Genomic DNA, 17,369 nt, shown 5'->3' on the forward strand with positions numbered 1-17,369 from the left:
AGAAATGAAATATTAGCGTGTTCAAAACTAGTCATCCGTTAGTTCCTTTATGATTAAATATTCGAACAAAAAATTTCCACGTTTTTTACAAGAACTGTCTTAATATAGAACAAATATTAAACGAACCGTTTGAACTTTCATTGTGAATAAAATATCGATTTATAGAATACATTATACCATATTAATTTAATAATACGATTTAATATACTAATATATTCTGTTTTGTTAAAAAACTATTTGGATAGGTATCGTTCGTTTTCTTTCTAGTGTCAATTATATTATAAAACATGTATTATAATGTTCTGATATTGTTTTCTTACATTACAAAAGTTATGCTTTTATTTCATTTTTACATGAGTTACTTTTGTGTAAATTGTAATTATGCAGAGTTTATATAGATAGGAATGAGTTTAAATGGATTTATATTATTTTTAATGAATACAAATTAATTCTTTTAGCTGTAAATGAATTTTAAAACATTAACGATTATTAAAGATATTGAATTAAATTCACATTTTATTAGAAGAATCTCACTGACTTACTCTAAGAAGTAAAGAAATCATTCTGCTTCGACGTTTTCATTCGAAGGCTACGTTAATGCTATGAATTATTTTTTTTCACTCGATCTTGAAATGATTGCTACCGATCTATATCATCGTCTTTTGTCAATAACACTAATGATAATGATGCTAGGTGGGCTAGTGGATTGTAACTGGAGTGGGAATGTAAGTAAATACAACTGTGTCTTCTTCTTGCAGGTGGATGATACATACTCTTAATACTAACAAAGAAAATGTACCATTAAATGTTGTTGAATATATGGCATGTTTCATGAATCATAAATTAAAAAGCAATGTACAGTACATATGCTTAAGAATTATAGTTGAGTATGTTAAATATGTATACAAATTCGAAGTTTCATTGTCACGAACAGTCCATAATTGTTCAAACGACTCTCTATGCTAAGAAAGTTTTAGCGATTTTCATTTTTTGATATTGAAAACTATATTTTGGGTTATAATGTAAAAATGCATTTATCAATACAACCTGAAGTAAAGATTAGAGGAAATGAAGCTGTTCTTATAGTTAAGTCACAAATACATTTGATACTACGATACAATGCTTTCAAATGTCACTCCGAACAAATTTTGTTTCATTGCGTTTTCACATCCTCCCAAGAAATACGGTAGTACCGAAAAAGTGTCAACTGTATAGAAAATAGAAAAGAAAATATTAAAATTTGTTTATATTTTCATTGCACATTGATTTAAGATTCTAAATATAAATTTTAGCCGCGTCTATTTCACATGATCCTTTGAAAGCTACATTACTCATTATCTTAATATAAACTTGCTCGTTGGAAAAATGTTAAAGTTTACTATAATATAAATACGATTATATTGATCTAGTATCAGCTTCCAAAATGTAAGCATGAACATTTTAGGTTAAATAGATACTAAAATGGTTAGTATCTATTGTAATTGTAAAATAATAGGCTTTACGTCAATTGTAAGAATTATTATTTCGTCAATTAAAATCGATCGATATTAGAATGAGAAAGAGATTTTAATTTTTGTCGTGGAACACAAATGCTGACTCAAGCCGTGATTTATAGAACGGACCGAACGAAACAAAGTATCACCCAAAATGGTTCTCCTTGTGAGTCTATCCATACACTTTCTCTGCCTGCTAGAACCAGTCACCATTCCGGGAATGCCGTGGGTGATCTTAATTCATGAAGACCGAGGTGTGAATAATTGAGGGCGACAAAGAGGTTCCTTTCGCCTTACCGCCGGAAAATCCGTAGCGAATGCAATCACTGACGAAAGAAGGGTCTTTCATTTTTTACTTGTTCCTACTTGCGTTAACAACGATTGTGATACGACTTTTGAAATTACTTGGAGCCCTTGGAGCATCCTTCGTTAAGAATTAATTTTCGATAAATTGTTTACTTTGTATCAATTTTTGTCGAAACGAGCTGCAAGATGCAGGATATTCACAAATTTATGGTACGTTGCATACGTTCAGTCCTGATAAAAATAAACGAAGCAAAGTAAAGGGTAAAAAATTGGATGTTTACGAATTATGAAGTAAAACTCTTCTATTTATCAGGATTCTATCCAGAATATTTAGGACACACTCACTTAGCTCAGTTAATAATGCTTCATCAATGTTGATCCAAAAAGTAACCATATCAGAGTTAGAAGCGATTATCGGTTTTGATAAATTTAATTATCAGACGTGTTTCTTTTTTCAACAGCAAGAATAATATTATCAAATAAATATACAGTCGAACTCAGTTGTAACGAACACCAGGGGACCGATAAAAGGCTTTGGTAAAAAATAACAAAATTCTTCCGTCACTTATGTATTTACTTCAAATTTTGAATACTTGTAGATCTATCTGTAAATGTTCCCTTTACGAGGATGGAGCAAGAGGCAGTGAAATTGCCATCCGGCGAAAATCGACATAAATTAATAACTTTTGAACGAGTCAAGATACTTTAATGAGACTTTCACTAAAACATAAAAAAGAATTATTGCTTACAGATATACATATATACGTATTTGCTTCAATATATATACTCGCGAATACTTTACAAAATATACTAAAATTAATTGTAATATTATTTTTACAGGATGTCCTAATATTGGTGGTATAATTAACAAAGGGGCGATTTCACATAAAAAATAGGTCGAAAATGTAGAATAAAATTTGTTCGTTTGAGATATTAGGTGCAAAAACAACTTAACTCGGGTTAATTTGTTGGCGTGGATTTTTTCATAATAGTATTTATCCATTTCTTATTTGTAAGTATAAAGAGTTTCAGAAGATTCTCTTAAAATGAATAGAAGTTATTCAAACACCTCTTAAGTATATTAATATTGTGAAAAAAGCAAAAAAGATCCTAAACCATTCGATGGAAAATTGTGTAATTATTCATCGAGGACTTGGTGTACTATATTGAAAGATATATTTCATAAAATTCCAAAGCACGAAGACATGAAATTTACGATTCAAGAATTTGTAAAATTAAAGTATTTAATTTTAATACTAATAATTTTAAGTTTTAATCAAAGTAGTTAATTAAAACAATGAAGTTTTCACAGTTATACAGCCAGGAATATCAGAAGAAGGGAAGTAAGACAGAGGACTCTTTTGGAGTTTATAAGCACTAAAAGTAGAGAATGATTTGAAAGTATACTGCGATTGGCTGCAATAGAGAATAGCTCAAATGAAATGTCGAATGAAGAAAATGAATAAATTTAAGTAAAATATAAATAATATTTAGATTCCGATTCAACATAGGGTTTGTTAAGTGTAATAATATTTTGTAATTGATATAACTCGTTCTTTCGATACGACTTATATCATCTGAAATTAAACAAGATTTGATTGAAGTTTTTGTTAAGATTTGGAGAGTATATATTTCACTATAACACTTAATATGTCTTCATCGGAATAAAACCAAAAATGAAAATATTTTATTGTTTATCAAGTCTGTGATCTGTAAATGTCAGCTGATGGTTTTGTTAAAAAGTGGCAGCTGGTTCGTGTTATATTTACGTTTCACTGTTTCATACGAAGATCTTCCCAGTTGGCGGAGATAGTGACTTATCCCTGAGTGAGATCTTGAGTTTGACAAGAATTAAACAAGTAACGACCTCTTGGGAATTGTGTTTCTACTTTATATAAAACGCGCTGATCCCGAATTGCTTACTTTCAACGAATAAATATTCTGTTAGAAATTTATGATCATACTGTGAACGAATTATTGTACCAACTAGAGTTCTTACTAATCAATTTGTTGAATATTTGAGTATTCGTAAATTATCCGGAAGAACAAGAAATATCCGTATACGCTTTACCTCTTATCTGCAGATGGTATTAAAGTTCTCTGATGAATTTTTATTATCTTTTGGGCATCCAAATTACCTGTGAAAACAGATAATGTGCCAAATCCTTGCCTCGAGAAGTAACCCTAAATGTGCACCTCTGCATTGTTAAACAAGCCGTTTAATAGTCCTTTGAAGATGTCTGATCGCGGAAGTTGACCAAGTTTGAGGAGTATTACTTCTATATCTATCCAAGAAGAAGCTTTCTTCGAAAAAATTACATTGTTCTAATTTCGACCGACATTTGCGTATGCCTGGGCAGTCTTTTGCTCGATGTGCTTCTCGGAGAGAAAGCACAATTAAGAGGTTTCTTAATTATGCTTCAATATTTTACATTCTGAGTACGTAAGCCGCTTTGAACGGTCTCACGGGATATAATTTAATTTTTCTTTTCCAATATTTCCTCACGACGCAGGAATAGATAAAGATTTGTGGCAAACATTTGCCCAACCCGTTTATCTTCCCTATCTGTTGTTTTTCAAACCATTTTGTGGTAAGTCATCAACAGTATTTGTGTCTTCAAATTGTTTCACCCAATTGTGAATGTTTTCGATTTTTTCATATATATTACAGCCTCTTCACGTGACATTCGATGTAATAGTCACTATTTGTGAAAGCTACAGTTTGGTAACAGTTCTATCTGATGGATAAAATTACATTCATGTTGCTTACAAGTCGCTCAGACATATAACAACTAGAACCCTACCTTCTAGGAGAAAGTATTAATTTTTGTTCACTTAAGCCTGTTGTTGGTTTTTGATGAAAATGGATACAGTATTGTCTCGTTGTAAGTCGTCTTTCGTGTTTCGTTGTAAGTAGTCTCAATATTCTCTGCTTTTGTAGTTGTTACGGCGAATGCGAGACTGCGAAAGAGCGAGAGGGCACATGGCGGTGGCAAATCATAGTTTGTTTGAGTCTTTGGTGGCTTCAGTGTTTAGAACATAAGACATAATATTTTGTCTCACACATCAATGTCTCACCACTAGATTTAAAAGGACGGAAGTCGATTCGATTTAATTATATGTACTTATTTACTTTTAAGAATTTAGAGTGTTCTCCCTCACCAATTGTATAACGAATTACACGACAGGTAGCATATATATATTGTACACATGTTGTTTTATTAATTCGTATGTCAAATGCAAATCTTCGTTTTTCTTCTTCTCTGGTGCCTCTTCTTCTTCAGGAACACTTGTCTCTTCTCTTTCTTTCATCACTAATGTTTTCTTGATTCTTTTTAATATTGTCTTCAGAAGTAGAATATTCCTTTCTCACTCAACAAATTCACGAGTCCTTCGAGATATGAGCACGTTGCGTTGCATGACGTGGCTTTTTCGGGCCTATTGTATTTTTGAGTTTTCAGTACCGTTCAAACCGTTACTTATTGACAAGTGGTTTGAGTTCCACTCGTGCAAGAACATTTGGATGTCTACACGCAGTATCTAACCTGTCATAAATCGTGTGGTAAAAAATAGCTTGGGTATAATTGCCCTCGACATCTCTTAAAAATTTGCTAACACTAACAGACTATTCGTCGAAAATTTCTACAGAAATGATCGGATTAACTTTGTCTTTTCTGAAAAAGATTCGAAGATTTAAAGTGGAAGAAATCATTGTCGGTGTTTTCCTTTCCGAAATAAGATACAATTACAGGTATCGTCTTCTGCTGACTTCAAGTCTTGCGGGGTGGTACAGGGGCAAAGAAGGAACGGACCGCCCATCCCCACCTAAGCCGCACATTCTGAACCTTAGCCACGCCCTCTACCATAGTAGTAGGAACAGATTTTAATTGCGCCCCTATCTTAATATGTAAATATGAAGCTTGGAGACTATAAACTATTGAGGTTTCGTTCATGCTTACATTTAATGCATAAAACGTTTGTTTTTTTCATAAAAGTTAATGTAAAAAAGAATATTATATTCCATTAAGGAAAATTGATTATATTTCAAAATCATTTCTATTACTTCGACTTAACTCTAGTCATTTTTCACAAAAAAGAATTAAGCTATGTTTTCCAAGAGAACAATGTTCCACAGGTATTAAAATTTAATATTGCTATTGCCTCATATAAAAAATAGAGGGTGAACAGAATAATAAATACTAGAAAATTAAGTTTTTTCTTAAAGAAAAATATACATCTTTTTAAAAAAGTAATGGAAAATACATTTTCAACACATGAAAGCTATTATGATATTTATCAAGAAAATTTTTTTACATTTAAATTTGTAACTGACCAGAAACTGATTAACTTTTGTCTGAAACATTTTTTCATCAAACTATTAAAAGTGCCTGAAAAATCGTAACAACAGTTATGTGCCACAGCCTGTATATAATTTCTTTTAAAATGAATTTCATTTATTTTAACTTATGTTTAAATTAAATTTTTATCAAATTATTTTTCTTCTTGAAAATAATTTTATTTACTTCTACTAGTAATTGTATAATCAATGCTCTCCTAGCATATTGTAAAAACACTAGTCTGCCACTTGTTTCTCATTTACTCTCTCTATCTCGCTACCTTCTTCGTCAGTCAGTCCACACATGTCTGTAACTGCTGCGACGAATAGCGAACTATGTGTACCCCTTCCACTTTTCTAGCATTCCTGTTACCGCGGACTTTAAGTCAGCAGTAAGCTATACATGGAGTTTTAGGTTGAGTGATACATGGTATGACTGTTTACTGTGTGTTTGAGTAGATAAGTATGAAGAGCAATCGAGAGTCACTGGTTAAGTCAGAGAAAAGTGAGAGTGCCGGGCGTAAGAATGTAGAATAGTGCAGTTAATCTGCATAGTAAATCAGAATCAGAATAGTTAATATTATATAACTAAATTAGAGCGATGGAAATGTTTTACAATATTACTGCCTTTTTGTATTGCTTTTTTGAATGCAGTGACTGAAATTAGAGTTGTAAGTTGGCGGCGCCACGTCAACCTACAAATATTAAAACACAAAAGGGGCAGTTCCACTCTTCCCTCCATCGTAGGGAGGGAGTATAAGTATTACAATATCTTATGAATACTTTTTTGAGTCATTCTAAGATATAAGTCGCGGACAGTGAAAGGTGAAGGAACCACTCGCCCAATTGCGTCTGATCGTGAGATTGGAAGTCACAGCTATTCTTTCGTGCGGCTCCACGGAAAGAGGGGCGGTGAAGCAGCGTGACTCTGTCCTGCCCCCGGACGTTCTGACACAGTGATAGGAAGAAAGGTAAACGCCCCCTTTCGGTTAAGAAACAGAGCGCGCGAAGACACTGTATTGTACAGTAAGCAGGGGGATACCGGTTGTTATGTTATTTGCAGTCACCGTGGTGTTTTAGTGGGTAGGTTCCGCATTCGGACATTCGGGGTTGTAGGGAATCTCACACTATCCTCAGGGGAGTCTTCGAAAGATTTTTCCGTGTAAAAAAGGAAAGAAGATAGGTTCGATTAGTGTGGCCACATCGGGTTCTCTTCGACTTGATTAGGAGGAGCGAGGGAAGGTAAGTAGTACAGTGGCATTGGAATGGGAGAAGGTCGCGATTTATCCAGTACACCTACTGCATTAATTCAAATTAATTATTTGTATAATGGCCTAAATGCATAAAAAACACAATAAAAGACAAAATGAATTATTTACTCACGTTATTGTAGTACTTTATTTCTTTCCTTATGAATGATATGTAATAATAACTGTTACATACAAGAGTATATAAGAAAAAATATTATTTATAAACAATATTTACAAATTTAATATTATTTATAGATAATAGATTTTTTTATATTCTTTTGTAAGTAACAATTTTTTATGCATGTAAAAATTTGTAAATATTAACAATATTACAAATTTTACCTTCAATCATTGTCACTGTACATGGTCAGTAATACGATAAAATATACTGATAAATAGTTTTTTTGCAAGGTTCGGGAGAATCTATTTTCTTCATTTTTTCTGTAAAAGATGACAATATTTATATTTTCTCTGATAAATTAAAATTGTACGAGACTATAGAATCGAGTCGATGATGTTTTTTCGTTTTGCCATAAGACTACTTACTATCAAAAAGTTTAATCGGAATCAAACTGATAATAAATTATACATCAGAATCGTCAGCGAGGTCAAAAGCAATAGAAGTAAAATTTTATTTATATGCTATTTGATTTGATGTATGTTTCATTACGTTTCCATTTTATAACCATATTAAGCAGGGTGATTTAACAAATCTTGTAGTTTTATTTTTGTTCTTGCTCAGTGATGGTTATAGATTTTTCGTGGGGATAACAATTTTTTAATTGTTATGAGGTATAGTAATTCGGATAAAAATAATTTAGATCTTCCACATTCTTTCTTATTTTATCATACTAAAGCTTGGTGAACTTGGCAACAGCATAAAGACACAAATTTTCCTTCTGCTAAAGTTTTTTGTTTTAATAAATTTTCGCAATGTTTTCTAATATGAACTGTAAACTTTGGATACTCCTTAATCAAATCAATTATGAATTATTTATTATCAGATTTCACTTTTTTCTTATTAACAAAATCAAACCCTTTGTTAGGATAATTTTTGAGCGATTCAACTCAATTTAACACTTACTGATATGGACGAAGAAGATGCAAATTGTAACATTATTTCTTCAGGAATAGGAAACTTTAAATTTAATCACAACTCGTACTTTTTTAAAAGCTAATCGATATATCGATCAACACACTATTAGTTTAATAACATATTATTATTAAAATTTAATTTTTCACGTATAACAGACTTAAACCGAGTCAGAAATATTGAATTCAAATGAATCACTCACTTTTTCTAACACCATAACATAATTTTTAAAACCACTGTTTTCGAAAAGTAAAAACACGTCACGATTTGATTTAGAATAAAAATCGGTATCAAATATACATAACACTGCGAGCAACTTCGTATGCGATGTTCGATAACTTTTCGATTTGAACTGAACATCCTATGCTCTTAACACTTAAGTCTCTATTTGAGATAAGGAAAATATGTCTATCAATGAGATAACATATATTTATTTTAGGGGGCCTGGAAAATCTTAATAAGTCGAATTTCATTTCTATTAAAGAAATATAACAACCACGTTACGTTTCATTAAATTCGAGATAATTATGATAAGCTAATTGTTGCATTCATGATTTTAATTTTAATTTCTGGCGAAAAAGTAGCAAAAAATAAAATGTACTTAAATTTGTTCAATGTATACTATTTTGATGAACAATTACTGAATATCTTTTTCTAACCAACATTAAACAATTTTTGTAATTTAATCAAATATTTATGACGTATATCACGAAGTGGAATTAATTTGTTTCTCTCATTTAAGGAGATTTTCAATTAATTTTCAAATTATTCAACAGAATGAAAATACTGATTTACAAATTAGAAAATTCAATATATTATAAAATGATTGGTAGCGAAGTTATAAATTTCATTAATTTTTTATTATAATTATTGCATTATGTGGACGAATGTACAATTCTCAGATGTTACGTCATCGAATGCTCGTAGCGGTACTGAATCAAGGAGATTGTTCAAATATCGTAAAATAGAGGATTTATTTGATTTCGGGAACAGGTTTCCTGATCACGACGAAAAATGGGTTTCTGTCCTATCTCGAAGGTCTTCTCTCATAGGTAATTACCGGCACAGTCGCATAAACAAGCCAGTATCTGGCTATGCCGAAGATAACTAAGATCGAGCGAAGGAATTCGTTGTGTGTGGCTGGTATAACACGATGGTCAGAGAAAAAAGTGAAGAATCGAGCGGATGTACACGATGGAAGTATTTTATTAGTACCAGATAACGATTAGTTGACTAGTTCGGAGACAGAAATAAAGTTACACTTGCGTCGAATCGCAGCTCGTAAAGTGTTCAAAGATATTACAAGATATTGGAGTTAACCACTAACAAGTTTTTTCCCTTACATTTTCCTCAGTATATCTTTCATAAAGCGTATATAGGCAAGAGGTTGGGATTTAAAGTTTCCAAGGATTAAAACAATAAAATTATACATTGTTTTTTATGTTATTGACTATTATAAGTTGCCACTAATTTTCTAACTATTAAGACAGAACTTTCCAGTCTTGATAAATCCAGTGTAAGATATTTATTAAGTTATGCATATACATTTTTCATGTACATATATTTTTTAACATTTTTGCCTAGACTTAGTCTACAAAGGCTTATGATAAAATAAATTTTAAGTCCATAGACTCTAACATCGGAGAATTGTAAAATTATCCTATTCAAAATTTTATGTAATTTTAATGATTTTACATAGTTTTAGCTGATTAGTAAGACACATCACTGTACTTTAAAATCATCGAAGATCAAAAATCGACTGAATCGACAATAACCATGTACCAATTTTCCTACAATTTTAAGCTTAGTTAACGTAACTGCGATTTTTCGTTCACCTTTTGAGTTTTTAGAATCATTACAATTATTTAAGAACGATAAGATACGCACGCGCGATAGAATTTTTTTCACTAACGAAAATTTTTCTACATATTTGCCATTGTGTATTTATAAGGTTATTCTCCGCAAAGTGAAACACTTTTTGACGTTTTTTCATTACGAGAAACTTATCGAATCCGTGATAGTATATAAACGGGAACGAAATCATTCTGTTTCTTAATAGCTAACATTTGATTAGAAAGCTTCGCCAATGACGCAGTATTCTCTCTCACTCGGCCTCGCTACGGAAAAGTAACAATTTTATATTTTTTACTTTATCATTATAAAACTATTTTGTATATACTGCAAGCACAAACATATTTGAATGGTTCAAAATTAAACAACTAATGTATCAAACAAATGCTTGAAATTAACAATATGTTCGACAGAATAATAGATAACAAATTTCTTTACTTGCTGTTGCAAAAAAAGAATGCATTTAAGAATAGAATAGTAAAATAAATTATGTTGATAAAAACGAATGCGTTTAATATTTTTCTATCCAATTTATAGAAAAGTTTTATCGAGAATAAAATCTTGTAGAAATAATCGAATTGCATTATTTTCCCCAATAATATGTTAAAAGTGTATAAAATCGTTAACACGATTCAAGTATTGAATATATCTGACTGATTTTCACCATTTTTCACTCATTTCAACTGTTTTCTACTCGCTTTAACAGCTTCTCAGTCACTGTGACTATTTTGCACTCTTTTCTCTAATATATGTCAAATTTCATATCCTTTCTTTTCATTGTGGCACATTTCGATACTGAATACAAATTTTAGCAGTTATACTTACTTTGATCGAAACATTATTGTTTCACTGGCCTGTCATAGAAGTTACTGCATCTTTATTTTAGAATATGTAATTATTAGCTCAGAAAACACTAGCAGTAGGTACGTTAACACGTGCCCAGTGAATCATTGGAAAGGTGTACAAAAATTCGGGCATCAGGTGTAATGCATTTATTAGTCGTAAAGCAATATTTGTCGATTGAGGTCTGTCGGACCTTGCCAGAGTACTTTGGTTTAATAAAGCAATTATAGTTTTAAAAAAAGAATATTCACTCCAAGGGGAAGATAAAGAACCGGTATGAAAACCGATATGAAAGCGTTATAGAGTAGATATAGGCCCGATACGAGTACCGATATTAAAACCAGAATCAAAACTAATGTATGAGAATCTTTTCTAGTTAGAACAGTTTGCAATCATTTTGCTTTTTCGAGAAACTTATTTCTGAATGAGTTGCAATTTCTGGTTGTATCTGTGTAACAGGTTGAAGAAATTGGCGGCAATATTAGCTCTTTGCACGTTCAAATTATTTTGAAACAGAAGGCTAAAAGTAGTGCTTAGACTTATAATATTCACAGTTAAATAATTTCCATTTGGGTGATTATTACGCAAGTTACTTAATGTAACTAGCTAAGAATCAGACAAAGAAGAGTAAATAAGTAAATGTTACAATGTTTATATGATACGACGATGTACTCAGCTAGGTAAACTGGTACTGTACAATATTGTATCTATAATGAATTAAAATAAATCTATTTAATATTATTTCGTTCAAATATCTCGTAGTAAGTCAGATTTACTTTTTACATTCTCTTTTTGAACACATATAATTCAAGTTATTAGATAATATACCGAATAAGAATTTACATATTTGTATACCTTTATGCGTTTGAAATGTACAATGCAGTCCAAGATTTTAAAGAGTATACAATGGCATATGAATATCAGAATATTTGCATTTGTTTATTTAAGGTATTCATTTCTATTTGAGAGCTGTACGTATTTCTATTGGAGAGCTTTAAACCTTTCATTACAACTTTTTCCGATCATAAGATATCGGTATTGTACGGGATGCTACTTATTCCATAATACATATATTGAATGCATTACTTCACTAGATCGTGTAACCAATCTTGTCTATGTATATTAGTTACCAAGATATTGCATTTGAAATGATCGATTCGTAATCATTAATATACAGGGTGTTTAAAGAATCTCTGTATATATTGATGAAATACGGTAAATTTCAAAGAAAGGAGTTTATTTAAAATCGATTAAAGCTCTCCGCCCCTCACCTGTGGATTTACTTCAAGAAAAATTTATCTCTTCCAAATAAATGTATGTGGTTGTAATCAATTCTCGTTGTAAATTCTCTTCTAAATTTAAAGAGAGGGGCACCAGAGATTATGAAGTTGTTGCCCGGTGAAAATCAAAATTAATTAATTAACATTAATTAATTAAAATTAATTTTTGAACGTTTGAAGATATTTTAATGAAATTGTCACGAAAAAAATAGAAAAAATTACTGCTTTCAGATGTTATACAATTTGTATGGGTTATTTTTATTTTACACAATTTATATCCATTCTACCGATTTAACCGATTAGAAAAAGTTATTAATCATTTTAGCAAAATATACATTTTTCAAATTTCGATAATAAATTATATCAATTTTACTCTATTCAATGCTTTTTCAAATAACCTAAGTCAGGCTGGAGGAAAATATTTGGTTTACGAGTTATAGCGTTCATTTCGAATTGTTTTTCGTACTTTTGGTAACAGAATTGGTTTGTTAACCAAGGAATAGTATATATCATGGATTGAAAATATCTTGAAACATAATTATTTGCAGGTTTTTGTTGTATCGAGCAATGTTACCTATCTATATGCATTTTGCTACACGAAATGTTTACTTGCAATGTTTATTCAGTGCTAATGGTTATCTTGAAATGGTAGCCTCAAGTTTTAAACAATGAAATGTCTCAAATGTCACACATAAAATAGTTGAAAAATAAATTTGATTAAAAAAAATAATTTACGAATAAAAATCATAATAATTTTACACCGTGAAATATGAGAGACAATTAGCAGTAGTTACCAAATATCACTGGCAAAACTATATTAGCATTAAACAAGGAATAATTAAGATAGGCTTTGTTAAAAAGCATTAAAAAAGGAATAATTAAGATAGGCTTTGCTTAACACTTAGAAAGTGTATATGTGTTTACGATATATATAACGATTAATATCTATTGATATAAAAAATTGTTATACTAAATGATGTAAAATAGTAATAAGTATGATCAGAAGGGATTTCATCAATTGTATGAGTAAGGTTCTTGGTTAGTGACATGTTTATATATGTATTTTTTATAAAAGTTGAATGTATTTGTAATATGTTAAAATTGTTCTTATAATTTGTATTAATTTCAGTTTAGAGCGGGAATAAATTCATGGTGTATTTGCAAAAATGTATTTTTCAAATAACGTATCACGATTATGATCGATTTCAAGAAAATTTTGTAAACTATACTTCTACAGATAGTATAGTTTCTACGTTGGTAGTCTAAATCTGTACATGACTAATTACAAGCACACGTGAATAAGTAATAATTAATGTTTCGAGCTTTGCGTATTACTTATCTTTGACTTCATATTTGCATCCCATATTGAAGTGCATACATATGTGATTATGCGATTAAGAAATTTAATTGAAACGCACCGTGTTGAACAAGAACATCTAGATACTTTTGGGACACCTTGTATATTATAGATGTCAATTATCATGTATCAATCTAAAGCTCCCCTGCAAGAGTTATTCAGTCACATTTTTGTAAATTTACGGACGTGAATATTGTTATCAGACGAACTGAAAGATAAATAAGAACGATATTCGTATAATTTTCTTGTGTAATGCTGTATTGAGACACGTTGCAGCGACTAGGATTGAAATTGTTAGCACAGCATTCAGAGAAAGTACAGTTCATGAAAGTTTCGATATCGAGCAATCCAGAATTATAGTTGAATATAACCCAATTGCAGGTAACTTATACGAGGTATTGCGGACAAAAGCTGAATAAGTGGAATTGTTACAAGTTGACATTTGTCTATGAAGCGTGTCGACTCGATGAATACAAATTCTTCCTTCTTTGAAACAATAATCAACCGATTGTAGTAAAATATGATAACGTGACAAATAATGAAATGTTTATCAGTTTAACATTAGTAAGGCATCTAAGCACGTATGGATGATTAGTCTTTGGTCAAGATAATGATGTTTGTTTAGTGGTTCACAATTTCTGTTAGTCTAATCATTTTTAACAAAGTCATGAGAGTACCAAATTTTGCTACATCCGGATCATAGGTGGTCCACAATTTCTGTTGGTCTAATCATTTTTAACAAAGTCACGAGAGTACCAAATTTTGCTACATCCGGATCATAGGTGGTCCACAATTTCTGTTGGTCTAATCATTTTTAACAAAGTCACGAGAGTACCAAATTTTGCTACATCCGGATCATAGGTGGCCCACGACTTATTGTTAGTTGATTGTCTTTCGCCCGAGTGTTTTTCTCGAGAAAGATCCCGATAAACGAACGGATAAAACTCTCGTAAACCTCAACCGTGTATGGGCCGCTTAAGATCAATCATTTCATATGCAACGACTTGCGATTACTGTTGTAGAATTAATACTTTCTTCTTGCGTTTCTATTTCAATGGGTAGGTACTCAGGCGCTTCCAACATACATATGTACACTGTCAACCAAAAGTTTAGAATCATTTTGCAAACTAACCATCGAGTATGATAAACAATTTTAAAATAGCTTAGAACATTTCAGTTTGTCAAGGGAAGATAATAGACAATGTAAGTGTTTGCATTTTTCATTTGTATTTTTTCTTTTAGTTCTTTTTTATAATGATTTGAGCAACTGTTTCTTAAATCGTTTTTTCGTTGAAAAATCTGTTCTTTTGTTTGATAACGGTTTGTAATATCTGAAGCAATTGGTTTTTCAAGAATTTCCTGCTACATGTTGCTTCATGTTTCATACAGTAGTTGTCGTAGATGTTTTTTGGCCATAAGATTTTTGAACGAGATTATTTATAACTATCCAAATTTATCTATATGAAAGGGGAAAAAATTATGCAGTTATCAGAAATTGACGCAAAATAAATGACGTTTATCGAGGAAAGATGATATTTTCGATGAAGACAATGGAAAATGTATTGCGACTGCTAATCATGATTAACTTTGTTTTTGTTTTTTTTTATTTGTTATTTATATTTGTATACAGGGGGTTCCATTTAAGTTCACATAATAATACATCTTATAAACAACCAATAAGAAAAAAGTGTGAAACGCATCTTTCATGATTTTGAAAAGAGATTCAAATGGCTTAATACTATAATACTATAAATTTAATACTATTAATTTAGCAGACGTTTTCAAGGTCATTTCGGGATCAACTTTTTTCTTTCTCATGAATCTACATTTGTTATTTTAGAATTCTATTTCGCGTAAAACTATGCATAACTTTTATTTCGAACACTGTTTGCAAGATCTCTATTTTTTTAACATTTAGAGAAATATCTACAAGATTGTTACAAAATTACATTAATTTTTTACATTTATTACATTGTAATATCAATGCAATGTAATTGATTAACATGCATATAGTGGATGCACAATATGGTGATCTTCGACTTCTGAACACTTATTCATACCTTTAATAAATGATTGATACCCAGACAAAGAAATTCGTCTCCTAATATTTCGACAGGCAATTGTGATTCGTTTTTTTATATTTTTTAAACTGGCGATGTTAGATCAAATGACCTCGCCGATCAGACAACTCGAGAAAGAGAACCTTATTGATTTTTATTTGATTTCAAACCGATTCAAAAAGTGTCACCCGACTATTTATTATCATATCCACGTGTTCGCTGATATTGTACCGATTTTTTAGGATTTTCTATAGATCACACATTGAACATTACAAGAGAAGAAGAAACGATTCAGCTTACCTGCCGATAGTTCCAAGACTTCCCCTCATTTTATCAGGAAGGCAATAGTCGGGGCTCTTAGTGGTGTACAAGAGGTTATCATGATGGTACAAAGGTGGTAGTCTTCCGCCGGATCTAGGTCGAACTTCTGCCGCAGTTGCGTATCTTCGAAGCAAACGATTTCCTGCGACCGAAGGACCTGAAGAACCGAGACCTCTCCAACAGGTACGCACGCTGCAGGATCCGGATACGCCGTGGCACTTGCATTCCAAGGTCAAAGATTGTTCCACTGCCTTGTCATAATAGCGTACATAATGTTACATACGAATTGTGTTTATCGATTTTTAAATCAATTGATTTTTACTATCCAAGTACATTAAAACAACGTGTTGCTTTGATAAAGTATCCGATACCTTAAAGGCATCAATATGCCATCTAAGTTAGATATTTAATATATCATAATATAATATCAAGTTTCTTCTTTGGTAATTCGTTTTTCAGAATTATTCAGAAACATATTTCATTAAATATTTTCATTAGCATATATGTACAATTTGAACAACATTAAAAATTTCAATTCATATCGAATATCTTCTTTATCTGCCGCAAATAAGTATAGGGAAATATTACAGTTACCAATTAAAACATTAGCTACTAGAATTAAATGGAAATAAAAATTGAAAACTAAGCGCAACTTGAAAACTGTATTGTCATAATAAATCGTGTTCTGTTTGTATACCGGACGATACGTCAGTGTCAATGAAATTTAACGAATATTTTTCAAAGTATTCCGAATGAAACACTAATTGTAAATTATTTTGGTAAACCAAATTGATACTACAGTAGAACCTCGATTATTTGAACATCGTGTAACCGATCGTTCAATTATTTAAACGCAGTTTATCCGAATGACTGATTATCCGTACCTCGATCAACCGAATGTTTAATTATCCAAGTAGTGCCAAATTAAATTTGGCACTACTATTTTTTAATTATCCAAGTAAGTTGCCTAGAGTTGTCGAAAGCTGTGAGAACGATAAAGAAGAAGGTAATTCTAATAATATTCATAGTCTCACACCATGCATTTTCTATTTCAGAAGTAGTTTCGAAGTTCTATACGACCGAAGCAATTTCGCCTTAACAATGATAATACGAAGAAAAGTATGTGGGCCAGGGAGATTAGGAAACAAGAACGAGAACGATAGAAATCGATTTTCATCT

General features: G+C 31.2%; 1 protein-coding gene across 1 annotated transcript in view; it reads right to left on the reverse strand.

Moving 5' to 3' along the window:
• The window catches only part of LOC143146118 (protein Wnt-11b-2), a 30,322-nt gene that overhangs the window by 2,303 nt on the left and 10,650 nt on the right, over positions 1 to 17,369 (reverse strand). The window contains exon 4 of the mRNA XM_076310129.1: positions 16,170 to 16,441. Within this exon, the coding sequence (XP_076166244.1) occupies positions 16,170 to 16,441 (272 nt within the window). The remainder of the gene's footprint in view (positions 1 to 16,169; positions 16,442 to 17,369) is intronic.

The sequence above is a fragment of the Ptiloglossa arizonensis genome, chromosome 4 (assembly GCF_051014685.1).
Source record: "Ptiloglossa arizonensis isolate GNS036 chromosome 4, iyPtiAriz1_principal, whole genome shotgun sequence".
NCBI lineage: Eukaryota > Metazoa > Arthropoda > Insecta > Hymenoptera > Colletidae > Ptiloglossa > Ptiloglossa arizonensis.